This window comes from Haemaphysalis longicornis, unplaced genomic scaffold (genome assembly GCF_048455015.1).
Source record: "Haemaphysalis longicornis isolate Haplotype H1 unplaced genomic scaffold, Haemaphysalis longicornis Haplotype H1 scaffold_7, whole genome shotgun sequence".
Lineage (NCBI taxonomy): Eukaryota > Metazoa > Arthropoda > Arachnida > Ixodida > Ixodidae > Haemaphysalis > Haemaphysalis longicornis.
This window is the reverse complement of record NW_027526422.1, coordinates 65,521,314-65,536,592: the sequence shown is the minus strand read 5'-3', so window position 1 is coordinate 65,536,592 and position 15,279 is coordinate 65,521,314. Positions and strand designations below refer to the sequence as shown.

At 49.3% G+C, this 15,279-nt stretch overlaps 1 protein-coding gene across 2 annotated transcripts in view; it reads left to right on the top strand.

Moving 5' to 3' along the window:
• The window catches only part of LOC144145838 (monocarboxylate transporter 6-like), a 51,545-nt gene that overhangs the window by 11,253 nt on the left and 25,013 nt on the right, over positions 1-15,279 (top strand). For both annotated transcript variants that reach the window (XM_077677603.1, XM_077677604.1), the window contains exon 2: positions 2,165-2,447. In XM_077677603.1, coding sequence (XP_077533729.1) covers positions 2,165-2,447 — 283 coding nt within the window. The remainder of the gene's footprint in view (positions 1-2,164; positions 2,448-15,279) is intronic.

Below are 15,279 nucleotides of genomic sequence, written 5' to 3'. Positions count from 1 at the left end.
CCATGCCCGCGCACATGAGAAAGGAGACAAAATGTGGCTGACTGAGTACATTCAGGTATAACCAGATCCATCGCGATAGCAAATAGTGCGGAGAAACGTGCCCATCTTTCGATCTTTTTCCAACTTGTTCGCTGGTAATTATTTTTTTTTGGTAAATACAAGATCGCTTAACGTTTTGTTTTCTTCATCCGGAAAAGTTGTATCTGTTCTCAGTACTCAGGGAAAATTGTCTGTCACTAGCATTGCTGCGCGCAGGAATACTAACACAGAGCGGGCCGCATGGCCGTGTCCTTCGGTACCCATCGCCAAAACCAGTATGCCAAAGAAACAACAGAAAACAAAACAGGAAGCAGATGTGTCCTTTCTATCTTTTCATCGCTTCACAGAATTTCCTCACCGCACCTCCTTCGGTCCGGCGTGGGTCGCTCTCCCCCTTTCTCAATTAATAATCTGAAAGTGGGCTCCGCGGGAGAAAGAATGCGGTTGTTCACAGCTTCCACCATATCTCTGAGAGAGCGCACCGAGGGCCGAGAAAGTTTTTTTCAATCTGCTTCGACGCTGTGAGGGTCGTTTTCAGAGAAGCCCGCTTTTTCACTTGACCGCGGTAGCGAAGGGCCGCAGAGGAAGAATTCCCTGAAATTATACGTCTTTCGGTCAACGTTCATTTGCAAGCTTTGCCGACGTGCAGTATCCAAAGTTGCAACCTGAATTTGAGCGTTAATCAGTAGTTTCCTTTAATTGTACTTTTCCCGTATTGTTGGTATAAGTACTTAACCTTATTGAACAAATACGCTCATATAACCGGCCGATCAACCTCATCATGGTTATCCAATCTGTGTTGTAGATGTAGCTAGGTAAATCATGAGTATATGAATTTCGCGTCATAAGTCATATTGAAACCAGCAGAATAGGATTTAATGGTTGCTCGAATTATACCTTTATAGACTGACACTTTTGGATTAGCGGCTGGAGACTTGGAGCCTTATGTTACGATGTAGTTAGCTAAAGAAGCCTTTATGGATGCAGGCTTGTAAGTTCTGCGTCAAACGCTTTCTTAATGGCGGCAAAATGTTGATTAATTATCACACGTCTAAAGGTTTACAGTTGTATATTGCACTGTACCCAGCCGCAGAAGCTTTTATGGCCGCCTCTCTTTAGCTTTAAAGCTAATTCTCTCCAATAGCTGGCAGAAGACCGTCGTATGGTTACAAGTTTATAGACTTAGAGCTAAACAACGGCCCATAGCCAGCCAAATGAGCTTTCATGGCTTTTTTTCTATAGCTTTGGGATGAACTCTTTTCAATAGCTGCCAAAAGACAGCTAAATGGTTTCAAGTCTGTAGACTTAGAGCAAACCAACGGCCTATAGCCAGCCGAATGAGCTTTTATGGCTTTCTCTCTATAGCTTTAGGACGAACTCTTTTCAATAGCTGGCAAAAGACAGCTGAATGGTTTCAAGTCTGTAGACTTAAAGCTAAACAATGGTCTATAGCCAGCCAAAAGAGCTTTGCCGCGGCTGGTCTATAGAACTAAAGCCATACATATTTCTTTAGCTGGCTACAGTAACCTGAATAGCTGTGACTCTGTAGACTAAGCACACTAGGATGTTCTATAATCGTCTAAAGAGAATTGTATGGTTTACAGTCTTTATTTCAGGATCTATAATTACTTCAATAGCTGGCTATAGCCTAATTTATGCCATTTTATGGGTGACCATAGCGACCCATAGGCGGCCATAGCTCACCATACATTTTTCAATAGACGCCCATAAGGCATTTTTGTATGGGAGTGTACCTTCCGTGGCACTATCGAATCAAGAACTGAATATTTGGCGTAAACAATCCCGTCGTCTGTGTTTGTTTCGTCTTTCATTTTAGTCAGACATGATGCATATATAAGTTCCGCAATGCCTTTGGGACGGGTTCTTTGTTTTGGCCCCTCTTAAATACGCATACTAGCGCTTACAATTTCCACAGGTGCTCATAAATGTTTTCATCGTAACACAGCAGTTTCAACGTACCACAAACACGTCTGCAACTGCGAATGCTGGTTGAGAGGTGGTTGTATGAACATACATTTTTAGTTTCATCTCTTTAGATATCCTTTCAAAAGCTTCTGCCAATGCGAGCTGTTTCTTCTTTTTTACGTTCTTTCTCACTGTGTAGGACAAGCCGGACGTGGCTTCTGCCCGGGAAGTTCTCGCCAGCCCACAGAGAGACAGTCATATTTCACCTGTGGAGAAAGACAGGAAAGAACGATCAAACCCCAGCCCCGACGGAATTCTGAGCTGGGCTGTAGCCCTTATATGCTTCGTGATAAACTTTCTCTCATCTGTGTTTAATCGCTGCGCTGGATTATTCTTTAATTCCATGATGTCTACGTTTGCCGCAAGTCGCGGCGAGGTGGCTGTGCCGATCTCTCTCTACGGCGGATTCTACAGTCTCGCAGGTAAGCTTGTATGCGCTGCCCAGCTGCGGCAAGTTATGGTCAAGAGTCATTTTTACTTACGCCGTCTGCATTGATATTTTATAATTTACTCGATGAATACTGGTGCAAAAAAATTTGGACCATCTCCACTAACGTGAAACCTGGGGAGTGGCAAAGCATGCAGTGTATAAGTGTATTCTTGGCGCCTTGGCGCTTTTGCCAACAGAGATGAAACCGTTGGGGGTTAGAGGTATACAGCTTTGCTGTAAAAGTCTCTTGTCTTTGAAGCACGAAGCTCTCTAGCGCAAGCTGTAAACGAGTGTGCCGGTGTTTTTTTAGTACGCGTCACGATGCGCTCCAGTGCGAGGTGTAAACAAGTGTCACGGTGTTTTTTAGCACGCCTTACGTTTAGCGCCAGGCGTAAACGAGTTTCCCGGTGTTTTAGTACTTTGACTACATGAGACGGACAACGATTACGACGATGACGGTGACGACAGGAGACACTAACAGCCCCAGCCCCTAAGGGGCTTCGCCCCTAAAACGCCGACTAAAGTCCCGGAAGTACGTGGATTGCATCCCAGCTTTGATGTCCTATGGGAGCGCGGTAGGGTGGCAACAGCTGTTGGCATATGTGCGCTCTTATGACGTGGATCTCGGTCGCTCGGAGACGCTCTCTGCTCCATATGCCATGTGTCGGCTCCCGTGCCGGCTCCCGTGCATGCCATGTATGGTAATCTATGATCATGTATCGTAATATAACATCATCATCATCATTACCACCACCAGCAGAAGCAGCAGCAGGCAGCCCGCAGGACGAAGACCTCTCGCCTTGTCCACCCACTCCTGCCCTGCGCTGCTCGAGGGAATTCGTTGTCTCCGAATTTTCTCATTTCGTCTCTCTATCAGGTTATTTAAGTTCCCTTCTAGACCCGTCTCTCGACATCCACTCGGTTACCCTCGTGGTCTGCCGTTTGTCATTTCGCCTATCTACGTGGGAAGTCCGAGTCCACTTCTTTTTCTTTATGTCAGCTATGATATCATCTACTCCAGTTTACTCCCTGATGCAGGAGGGTCGTTTCTTGTCCCTCAGTGTACTGCTATCATTATTCATTCTGTGCCCCGAAGAGCCGACTTTCGTTCGTTCGTTAGGTGGGAACCACTGTTCCTCCACCGTGGTGGGAATAGAGAGCGGGCGTCGCAGAAGCTCCGTGCTATTTTTGGCGAGGTGCGTTGGTTCCCACTAGCAGGTAGGTGTAAGTAGCGCAGGTTTTATTTGAAATGATACCACTGCCTTTCATGTTCATGATCAAGAAGTGGGTTTAGGGCAGTTCTCTACGTTGCACATGATAATAAAGGGACACTGAAGTGGTTTGAACTGTGGAGCTTAGATTCTGGAGTCCCTAGGCAGTGTTTGTATGTCTAGGTCAGGCAACACTGTGTTGGACAACATTGTTTAGTAGCAAAGTGTATTCGAAACTACTGCTTCCCTTTCTGCATTCCCCTTGCCCATTTACCATGAGGCTTTCTAAGGCACACGAACTTTTCCTGCATTGCTTGCATTGGTCGAATGTGCTACTTTCCTGGTCACCGACAAAATCAATTGTCTGACCATTCCAACGAGATAAAAAAACCTTAAATGACGGAACGAGGAACGACAACACACGACGCCCGTCTCTCATCCCTCCTCCCACCTTTTAACACTGTTTCGAACTCAGTGAGCACCAACTAGCCCAACATCCTCCTAACTCAGTCTGCCCATGACCGAATTCTCCACCGACGGGTGTTCGGGACACGACCACCAAGTGAAACGTGAGCCTCGACTAGAATCTCGGTATTAAGAATGTTACTACCTTCTGTATGTTTGTAGTTGGTAATGACTGACTTGGCTTTGGGTTACAGGATATACAAATTAGAGAGAGGGGACAAACGATCGTAGTGGACAGCCGAAGCGCAAACTACCAACTGATTTATTACAAGGTGCTTCGGGTTGAAAACCCGTGAACAGGGTCTCCAGATAGAGATTAATAGATGGACTGAAGTTTTCTTTCGTAATGCACACAGTCGCGAAACCTGATAATCTGGTTAAAGGCTCTTTTCTTTGTTTCTTTGTCCAGTACAACTTTATTCTTTGCGTGATTATGTTTTTTTTGCTTGCTATGAGCTGAGTTCACTCAGCTGCTGAGCTGAGCTGAGCTCAACTGTGAGACCACGCATTCTCTGCTGGGTTGATATTTGCAAGGCTTCCCAGTTTCCGCGTGAGGTCGTGTTGTGTAGTTGCGGCAAAACTGAACTGTTATCAAACAATGGGTTGCACTCCCAATTTTTGTAGTGCAGGGCTAGATTACTTGAAGGGGCAGTCTGCTGACATACGTAGTGGTTTTCTGTAAGCTTGTCAGTGAGACATCTTCCTGTCTGGCTTAGGAATGCTTTGCCGCAGTCCAGTGGAATGGTGCACACTGCACCTTCTTCACATTTGAAATAGTGATTTTAAATGCGGAGCATTTCTTAGGCTCGCCTGGTCCTCCGCCGTTGATGGCGGCGCCGTCCACACGCTCACTGCGCATGCGCAACTCTCCTCCTTACACCCACAGCTGCGCGATACTACACTATAAAAAAAGAAATAGCGGCGCCCGGTTTCGATCCCACGACTCTCTGGCCGCAACGGGAGGTACGCGGTGCTCTTCCCACTACGCTACAAATCCGGGACAGGAGCAAGTGCTACGGACGCGCCTTATGTCCTTGACTCATTCAAACTACGTCGAGAAGCTGCTGATAAAACGAAGGCACGCGAAGCTGAACGTCAACGGAAACGACGAACTGAAAACTTTAAAGGGGGATGCTGAATTTCCCGTGGGAAAGCTGTGGCGGGAAGCGCCACGCGCCTTGCAGCTCAACCAGCCCCGTCCGCAGCGCCTCTGATGCTGATTGTGGCAGGATGCCCCTAGGGATTGGCCAACCAAAGAACCCATCACGGGATAGGTTCGCGTTCAACCACCGTCGTCATCTTCCCGTAGGGGAACCGCCGAAGAAGAAGAAGAACGAGAAGAGAAAGCTGCGAAGAGGAGGGCGTGTACATTGCTCTCAGCCGATGCACCAATCTCAACAACCTTTACCTCACCAAAGCTGACGGAGACTACCGATTCTACCACAGAAACAACATCGACAAGAACATGATGGACGAGTTTCGGTGCGTCGAGAACCACCGCCTACTCACCGTAACACAACAGCACTTGCGTGCCTTTGCCACCGGTGTGGACCCGGACGCGGAATTCCCTCTGGCGCTAGTAAAACCAGATCACTCAACATAACGGCAACACAATGGAACCACACGGAACCGCCACGATGCTTCGCATCCTCATCAGGGTTCCCTACGGGAAGATGGTGTAAATTTTCATGCCGTGTTTGGAGACATAATTCGTGGCGTTCCGCTCAGCGAGCACTTTTTGTCACTAATTTTAGTTGTACTGGTGAGGTAAACACAACATTAGGTCATGCCCGGCAACTATTTTCTTTCATTTATGTCAGTCCTTATGTATGTCTGGGACCACAACGTGTTTCTTGTCGTGTCTCCTGCGTCCTGGCTGTTTCTTTTCTTTCATGTTCTTCAAACCTTTTTTAGCAATTGATTGCGTCAAGTGGGCCTTTTTAAAGACACAATTGCGGCTACGTGTGAGAGCTGGCTAAACCCGGGTGCGTGGAATACCATTAACAAGTATTCTGCTGATTCCACTGAGGATAAGGCAGAGCAACTATATAAGGAAGACAACTTTTGCCTGTTTGCCGGTTAAGCAGAGGGAAGCAGGAGCCTGGTACAACAAAGCGAGGACAACCGACGCAACCGTAACCTTTTCTGGGCATAGAATACCGCTAGCAAATGAGAATACTGTAATCAAGGGACTTAAGCTTGCGTTACAACCAAGTCTGAATGCAACGGGCTGTGTAGGAATGGAGAGCCCCTTGCACCGATAAAATCCCTGAACAGCAGTGTTATCAGGCATCATGGAAAGCCTGAAGGGAATTGACCGGAAAAGAAGGTCGCCGAGGATAACAAAAACCGCAGGAATCAAAACTGTCGTCACGTTCTTTAGGAAGCATGACCTAAGCTTACTTCTCTCGGACAAAATACAGCCATTCGTACTGACCAGTAATAACATGTAGAACTCGAAGCACTCAACAAACATTTCGTACAAGCTAAGCAGCGGAGCGGAAAAGTTTTGAAACAGCCCAGTCCAGTCCAGTCCAGTCCAATCCAATCCAATCCAATCCAATCCAATCCAATCCAATCCAATCCAATCCAATCCAATCCAATCCAATCCAATCCAATCCAATCCAGTCCAGTCCAGTCCAGTCCAGTCCAGTCCAGTCACTGCTCCTCGCGCATGCGCAGCACGGCTCCCCAGGAGCCACACGAAACTGCTGTCAAGCGGCTCCGGCGTCGCTTCAGACTTGGCTACTGTGCAATGGAGGCGCACAGCTGTGCACGCGCCGTCGCCAGTGCGTCTGCCGCGGCTGTCACGTCACTCCTCTGGAATGCGCAGAGCAGCGAATGTGCACACCCAATTCTCTACAGACCCGTACTACAGTTGTATTGGATCCAATTCAATCCAATCCAATTTAATCCAATTCAATCCAATCCAAATCCAAATCTAATTCAATCCTATACAATGCTCCTCGCGCTTGCGCAGCACGGCCCTCCGGTGTCCACGCGAAACTGCTCAACCTCGGCCAGTGTAGCTCACGCTACAAAAGCACCGCTCAGATACCGAACGCCTGTGCAACAAAATATGACTGGGAAAACTTGCGACGAGCATCAAGAATAGTGCCCGAGAGAGTTTGCGACCGTTTTTCGCCGTAAAGACCCACAATGACGAAACCCCGTTAGGCTTATTGTGGAAGTGCGTTCGACGTGGCAGAGTAATTGGGCGTGCTTTTTATACAGTTCCATCTAAAAACGATCACCCACCCGTTCATAATAAAACTCTGACAATTCTGTTGAATTGCTCCAAAACGACAGCTGCTTCTCTTTTTTTTTCGGTACATGTTCGGGACATTTATTACAATCTCCGATACAAAGCGGGTCTCAGAACGACTGAGCAATCTATTGGTGAATATGAAAATGTAAAATTTCAAAGTCAATGAGGAATAAGCGAGATGAAATTCCCGAACCCTCTGGCAGTGTGATTCGGTACCAAACGCAAGGCTTAAAAGCCATCACAAACCAGCCACACCTCAATGTTTAAGGCTTGAAGTTGTACCTCATGCCAGCCGCTATTTGGTACGAAAAAAGAACGCTGCGCGTCTCCTGAATTTGGCGGAGCGGACTAGTACTGCGGCACGCTTGATGGTCTAATTCCATCTGGAATGCCGGAATGTTTCCAGCTCAGAGCGATTAGTAGATTCTTTATTAGAAGAAATATAAGAATTCTACTCCAGAGAAGAGACTAAAACTTCCGAGTGGCTCCGCAAAGAACCGGTCCTTCGGCAATGGTGGCGGCGAACCTGTCCCGTACCCTCAAAATTAGCGCAGCCTTTTTAGTCAGAGCGAAACACGAGTTGTTAACCGCTGAATGCTTTCTGCTAATAATGTCAAATAAGCACACAAATGTGCCAAGCCACGTTAAGTGTAGCGACGCTTTTCTGACTACGAAGTTGTTTATACCACCGGAGTGTTCGTTGTAGTAGTTTTGCGCCCTTTTGTCGAGTTTTCAAACGGGTACCGAGGGGCTCTGGTAGAAGAGGCACAGTCGGTAGCTAGTCTTTGAAGATACGGACGCGCCTCGAAATATGATGCCTCGACTGAAGTTACTTGATTACCGAACTCCCAATGTAAAACCTATACCTCTGCGGCACATACCTCAATATATGACGCCAAGGGTCCGTGCCCATTGTTGTGAAATAAGTAAATAAGAAATAAGCCCCGCTATCATCATCAGAAGTGTGTTCGATTAAAGGCATCATCGGGAGGGGTCTCCGCGGCCCGTCCCTTTCTCCACACCCATTATGGAATGGCTGCGCGGCCATATTATGTTCCTGCTATCTTCAACGAATTATCTGACGAATTGTTCTCTTTAACAACACGGAAACACTTGCGTGCTGCTATGTTGGCATTAGAAACATGATGAAGTATGTATGTGTATGCGGTGATTGGTAGCTATTTCTTTGTTCTGTAATTGTTTTCTTGTGATGAGGAAAATGCCACCTATGTAGCTGAAACCCATGTTGATTTATTGTATCTTTGTTTGTCCATTTGTCTTCGTCTCTTTTGTTAGTTGGTTTTTGTTTGCTTTTCTTTTTTCTTTCTTCCGTTTATTTTTCGTCTTCTGTCTTTCTCTCTTTTTTTCTTCTTCTGTTTTTTTGTTTGCTTGTCTTTTTTTACCTTCCTATTCAGTTACCACTGTCAATGAGGGTTTTTTACAGAAGTGAAGGCCGTTGCAGCCGGGCGACGCCGCACAAGTAGACCTGTAGGCTTTGGCGGCCCAATTTTTGCTTCTGTATGTACTCCTTGATAATAAACAACGAATAATATTATTATTATTATTTGTTGACACAACAGCAGGACATCCTGAGATCTTTACAACTTGCTGAATCTTATCGATAGTACCGTGAACTCCAATCATTACGAATAAATTACTGAGTCGACCTGTACTTCAGAAGTGGATGGGTTGCGAAGCTGGGGAGGATAACGCCATTCACTACTATGCACTATATAAATTTTAAACAACCTTAGTCAGATAACCCTTGAAGCTAGGTTGCAAACACACGGCATATGACGGCTGTCGCGACCAGACTATTTGAAAAGTGCCTGGATGCCTGCTCTGTAACCTCCGTCCGCCGTCCCTTCATTGTTCTACGCGTGCTGCATCTTGCCTGCTGGTAGTGTACCCGTGGTCGACGGCTGTCAAATGTTCACGGGGTTATCTGCAGGGAGGTGTCTTAGATCTTGAGCGGCACATGCGCGGTGGTGTCGCGTTGATTTTATTTCTTCTTGTTTTTTTATTGCGTTAGAAATCGAGAAGGCATGTCGGTAAAACAGGTATTGATGCCCGGAGAGTGGCCAACAGAACGACATAGAACGAAAGATCAAGCGCGAGCAGGGGTGACTTCACGCCCAGCTGGCGGCGAGGTTGGTTGCGGTGTCGCTACGTACAGGCCTTTAGCGGCCTAGTTGCTCGGGATAACGTCCAGTAGGCGGGGCGGCCGCTTGGGCACGGTTTCCGAGTCGGCGTTTTTGGCACAGAGCGCGAATTTTACTCGTAAACGCCGTGCGACAAACGCCCAGTTGCAGGCTTCTGAAGTGAGCGCACTCCTAGCAGAACATGGGTTGAAAAATACGTAACATAAAAACATTTTTTGGGAATACATAGCACAAAAAGGCATTTAGACACTAAGAAGCCAATAATGACGCAAACCTCAAAATAGGGACTTTTAGTCAAAAAGAAGAGTTGCGTAAAATTTATATGCAAATGGGCTTGATACGGACTCAACAAAAAATATTGGCATTTTACCTAACGTTCTGGTCTCTAGTCATCACCTCACAATTATTGCTGAAACTGCCGCTGAAAGTTGTCCATGACTGGCAGGCCCGGATGGTTTCGACGACATGCTTTCACATCTCTCTAACAGCGGGAACATAACCAGACATCTCCCCTTACTCGAAATATGCACCCGGTATACAACATTGATCGACGCCTAGCCAGGGCGGCTGCTCTCCATCGACGCCCTCGATAGGAGAAACAAGTGTACCAAGCCGACGCCGCGGAATAGCCAGACAGAATGGCCATGATCATAGTGGCAGTTGACCAGCAGGGTACTTCAACTCCCTCTAGTTAAGTTTGTACAATTCACCCAGTAAACGGGCAGGGAGCACCCATTGCACTTGCCATATCCTCCACACTTGCAAAAATCATTGTGCCTGACTCGAAAACAGCCATTAGAAACTTTAAGAAGGGTAGAATTTCACCCCAAGCGCAGCGCCTTCTTCCACCGTTTACTGGGTTAAAACTCCGCGAGGTCTTCCTTATATGGACGCAATCACATTCTTCCTTGTCGAGTAAGGAGCATGCTCATGAAGCGGCCCGAGGTTTCAGCTGGCGGGGCCGCCACGATCTTGATGAGCAATTGCTACATACGGGGGGCAGAAAAAGGCTTGTGACGTATAGAGACATCACCGCTCACTATTGCTTAGGCCGCCTGAAATACCCTGCGGTGCATCCCTCCATCGGTCGGTGGCAGTCTGTGGCCTGGCGAATCTTGCAGTCCAACACCTTTCCTAACCCCGTAGCCTACAGCCGCCTATACCCATACATTTATAAAGAGCAATGTAGATGGTGCTCGGAACGCGCTAACCTACAGCACAACGTATGGGCATGTCCCCAGAAACCACAACACACATCACAGGCTATAGGGATAAGCACTCCAGAGCAATGGGAGGCCGTGTTGCTCAGCTCCGACCAAGAGACTCAACACAGCATTGTCCAACTGGCCGAAGGTGCCTCTACGGCTCACGGGCTCCTGGCCGCCATCTGACAGGGAAGGATCGTTGAACGCTTCCTTTTGTCCCCTTCCTTCTGTCAGACAAAAGGATTGGAGCAAAATTGCTTCCCTCATTCCCACCCTTTTCCCATAACCCAACCCGATGCCCAAGTTCCCGTTCCCAGCAACCCACCCTATCCGGCTTTTTCCTAGGGGGGACAAGAGGGGTCCCCCCGGGCTCGCTCCCCTGGTGGTGGGTCGCAAGAAAGTCTTTCCCGTTAATTTCTCTCCACCTTCGTGTGGACAAAATTCTCTTTGCCGGTTGGCCCTATTTTTGTATTGTTGCAATTGGGTATAACCGGTTGTACTTCGTGTGGTACCGGGGAGCTATTAAAAGCTCCATTTACTCATGTCCCAGTTTGGGCAAAACAAAGCTTTCTCATCGTCCCCCCAAAGTATGCCGCGTGAGCCCGCGCTACGAACCCAAAGCAAATGCTTCGCGCCTGCGATGCGATGACAGTTCAATCGGGTAGATGCCTCTTTCATAACATGAGAGACCCAGGTGAGATTCCGGCCACGGGAAACGTTTTTTCATTCCAATTGCCTACACATGTTATTGTAATCAATCCCTGCTAATCCGTACCCTTCGAGCTTTTGGGGTGGCCCAGTGGTTAAGAGGCCGGTTGTACGGCGTAAGGGTTTCCGGGTCGATTCTCAGGACCTCCTTAACAACGTTGGTTCCTTGAGGCTTGGGGGATTCTGTATATGCCTGACGGATTTGTGTCTGCCTAAGCAGCTGTGAGTTTAAGGATTTAGGCGTCCGAGAACAAATATTGTGAACGTTATTTTTTAAAGCGATGATGGAGATCGATAGGGTCGGGCCCAGCCTGCGTCCATCAACCCAGGCAATTAGAATGAAAATTTTCGTATACAGAGTTAGTGCCACACTCCACGTATTGGGCTACACTCTATCGCTCGCAATGTGATGTGTGCGTCTTGAAGAAGACGCACACATTAGAAGACGCACATTCTTGAAGAAGACGCATACCCCCCCGCTTGTTCGAGACCCGAGGGACCACGCGGCCCACTTGATCCCCGACCATACGTAACTTGCGCAGGGTTGTGTCGACTTTCCAGCTCTTGCGTATGAATAGCCCCAAGACGCGGATTTCTTCGCGTTCCGGGATTGGCCCGGTGCGTAACGAAAGTGCTATTTGAGTCGTGTCTTTTGGTTTGAGGCGAAGATGACGTGCTGCGATTTTGCAGGGGAATATTCGAGGCCGCAGCGGCGGGCGTATTCATCTACGACCGATGCTGCAAGCTGCAGGCTGGCCTCAATGCTGCCAAGGGAACCTTGGATTGCCCACAGCGTGATATCGTCGGCGTACAGAGCGTGCCGTACACCGGGGATATGCTTTAGCAGGGCGGGTAGATGAGCCATGGCGAGATTGAAGAAAAGAGGAGAGTGGGCCGTTCCGTGTGGTGTTCCTCGAATACCCGGAGGATATGGGCCATGTTCCTTGTCTTGAATGCGAAGGTACGTCTGCCGTTCAGTCAGGAACTGACGGATGTACCTGAAAGCATTATGCCCACAGTTCATTTGGGAGAGATGTGTAGGAATGATTTCGTGGGACTATTTTATCGTTATTTGGATGCTCGATCGGCACAATAACGTCACGATGGAGTTGAAGGAGAATGTCCTGAGCAGAGCGATGTGGACGAAAGCCGTACATAGTGTCGGCAACGATGTGCTGGACCTCGAGGTAATCGGAGAGCCTATCTCTAACCATTGTTTCCATAAGCTTCCCCACACACGAGGTTAAGGAAATAGGTCGTAGATTTTAGATGTTGATAGAGTTGCCCGGTTTGGGAATAAAAGTTACGAGAGCCGTTTTCCAATCAATCGGTAGTGGTTTGCGCCCCTTCCAAATTGGATTAAAATAGTCTAAGAGGTGAAGGTATGCTGGGTCTTGGAGGTTGGCTAGAAGCTTAACCGTCACTTGATCCCGACCCGGCGCCGTTCCTTGCTTCATTTTCGACAGAGCCGCCTTCAGATCGTGCAGTTGAAAGCAACGATCCAAGTCTGCGTTCTCCGAGCGTGCATATGAGAACGCCGGTCCGATGGAGTCCTGCGGGCCACAGATATATTTATTACTAAGAGCCCGTGATTTATCCGCGTCACCCGCGTAGGCGTGGAGCATGCGTTGAAGGTGTTTTTGCGTTTCTGCGAGCGTTTGGCTAGGGTTGATGAGGGCCCTGAAGAAATGCCACGTGTAGCGGTTGGACATATTCTTGGCAGCATTGTTGCAGCGTTTTACCCAATTGGAGTCAGCGAGCTGGGCCGCGTACTCAGCCGCTTCCTGGGTGAGGGCTGCTATGCGGTGTTTGAACTTACGGTTATGCTCCTGTCGGCCCCAGCGGTGGACTAGGCTACAACGAGCCTCCAACATATGCAGGAGATGCTTATCCACCGCCAGCGTGGCCTCTGAGAGCTGAACCGTTTGCTCAGTTTGGCGAAGTGACGTCACAAGGTGTTGAGACCAAGTGGCGTAGTCTTGATCTATGGGAGCCGAAGTCGTGTACTCCGAACGGAACTTGTTCCAGTCCAGAAGTTTGGCTTGTTGATGGGGACGGGTAAGGGGATGCGTCCGAATTGTAGTGAGAAGAATGCGGTGGTCACTGCCGAGGGTTTCATCGGTGTTGAGCCATTCTGCATGCCGGATGTGCTTGGTAAGCGTGAGATCAGGACATGTGCCCCGAGTTACAGAGTTGCCAATGCGGGTTGGGTGTGCGGGGTCCGTTTGGATAGTGATGCCCAGGCTGGAAATAAGTTCCGCCAACTTTCTACCACGCCTTTCCTCTTTACGGTAACCCCAGTGAGGACTAGGGGCGTTAAAGTCCCCTACAATGACAAGCGGCTCCCTGGCTGCCACTGTGAGGGCTTTGGTAAACACACCAGCGTAAGTTACGTTAGTCAGTTTGGGAGAACTGTAAATGTTGAGTATGTGCAGGAATGGATCCTGCTTCCTAAGCGGGAGGAGAGTCACGATAACATACGAATAAAGCGGATCGCAGTCGAGATCCACCAGGTTGGCTGTGTAATTTCGATGTACGCCGAGTTCGGTTTGTGCATCTTGGTACACGGTATAATTTGTGAGATCAACGTGCTCGCCCGTCTCCTAAAGGGCCACTACCGCGGGCAACTGAGGATAGGTTTCTAAGCGGAGCCGGAGAGCAGCCCGCTTATTGCGTGCCTTAAATCCGCGGCAGTTCCCCTGTAGGATTGTAAAAAGAGCCGAATTTGCACGGTCGCGGCGCGATCTAGGGCCGTTGGCCGCCATCGTTGGAACTAAACGTGTGGGGGGCCCCCACGAGAGCAAAGGGGGCCATAGAGGCTCCGCTGCTCGATCCGGTGCTCACTTCCGAGGTTTCAGTCGAACTGTTAGACTGCTCGTCTACCTCGGCCACCCTGGAAAGGTGCCAGGGTGCTTGAGAACAAAATCCTCGCTTAAGCTTAGGACGGTGGGTGCTAACAGTGAGTTGGGACATCTGGGCAGCTATCTTGCCCGGGATGCGGTCAAAAATGGTTTGGAGGGCGGCAGGCAATAGACCATGGATCATGGTCCCTATGGACGCCATCTGGGCCTCTAGGCTGCTTAGGCGCGCCTCAAGCGGGCGGAGGTGCGCAGCGGTGTCCCTGTGTTCGAAGGGGGAACTATCCATCGCCTCCGGCACCTGCCCGAAGAGGGTCGAATTAGGTGAGGACGAGCGGTTCGCAAGCGCCTCCACCATCTGCGTTAACGAGGCAACTTAGGCCTCTAACCTGCGGTATTCAATTTGTTCCCGTGTGGGAGTGGAAGGGGTTGGCGGTTTGGGTTCGGGGTTCACGTAGGGTGTGGGCGAAGAGGCTGCCCGCCCGGGGTGCTCACCTGAGATCCTTGCCGGATGCGGGCGGCCCACGATGAATCCCCCTGAGCAGTGGGTTTGAGCTCAGGTGATGGCTGGGTCGGTTTGGATGGGGCGGGAGAAGCCTGCCCTGCGTTAGGCTTCTTGGCCGGAGGTCCGTCCGGAGTTTGGCCTTTCCGGGAAGGCCCTATAGCCACCGCTCCAGGGCGCAAGGTCGGGTCAGATTTGGTGGCAGGGGCCTGAGCCACCTGCGGCGATTCCCGAGAGCCCGACTCTCGCGGCTTCGGTGGGCATCGACGTTTTCGCTTCTTGCGGCCGGCTTGACCTTCCGATGGAGGAGTGGACGGCTTGGGTGGCGGCGCCCTTTAGCGTTCTGTACAGCTCCGGTCCCCGGTGACGTGGGAACCAGCACACAGAGCACACCTGGGAGTACACTCATGTGGGGCACGGGTGCCATCCGTGAGAGGCACCGCCT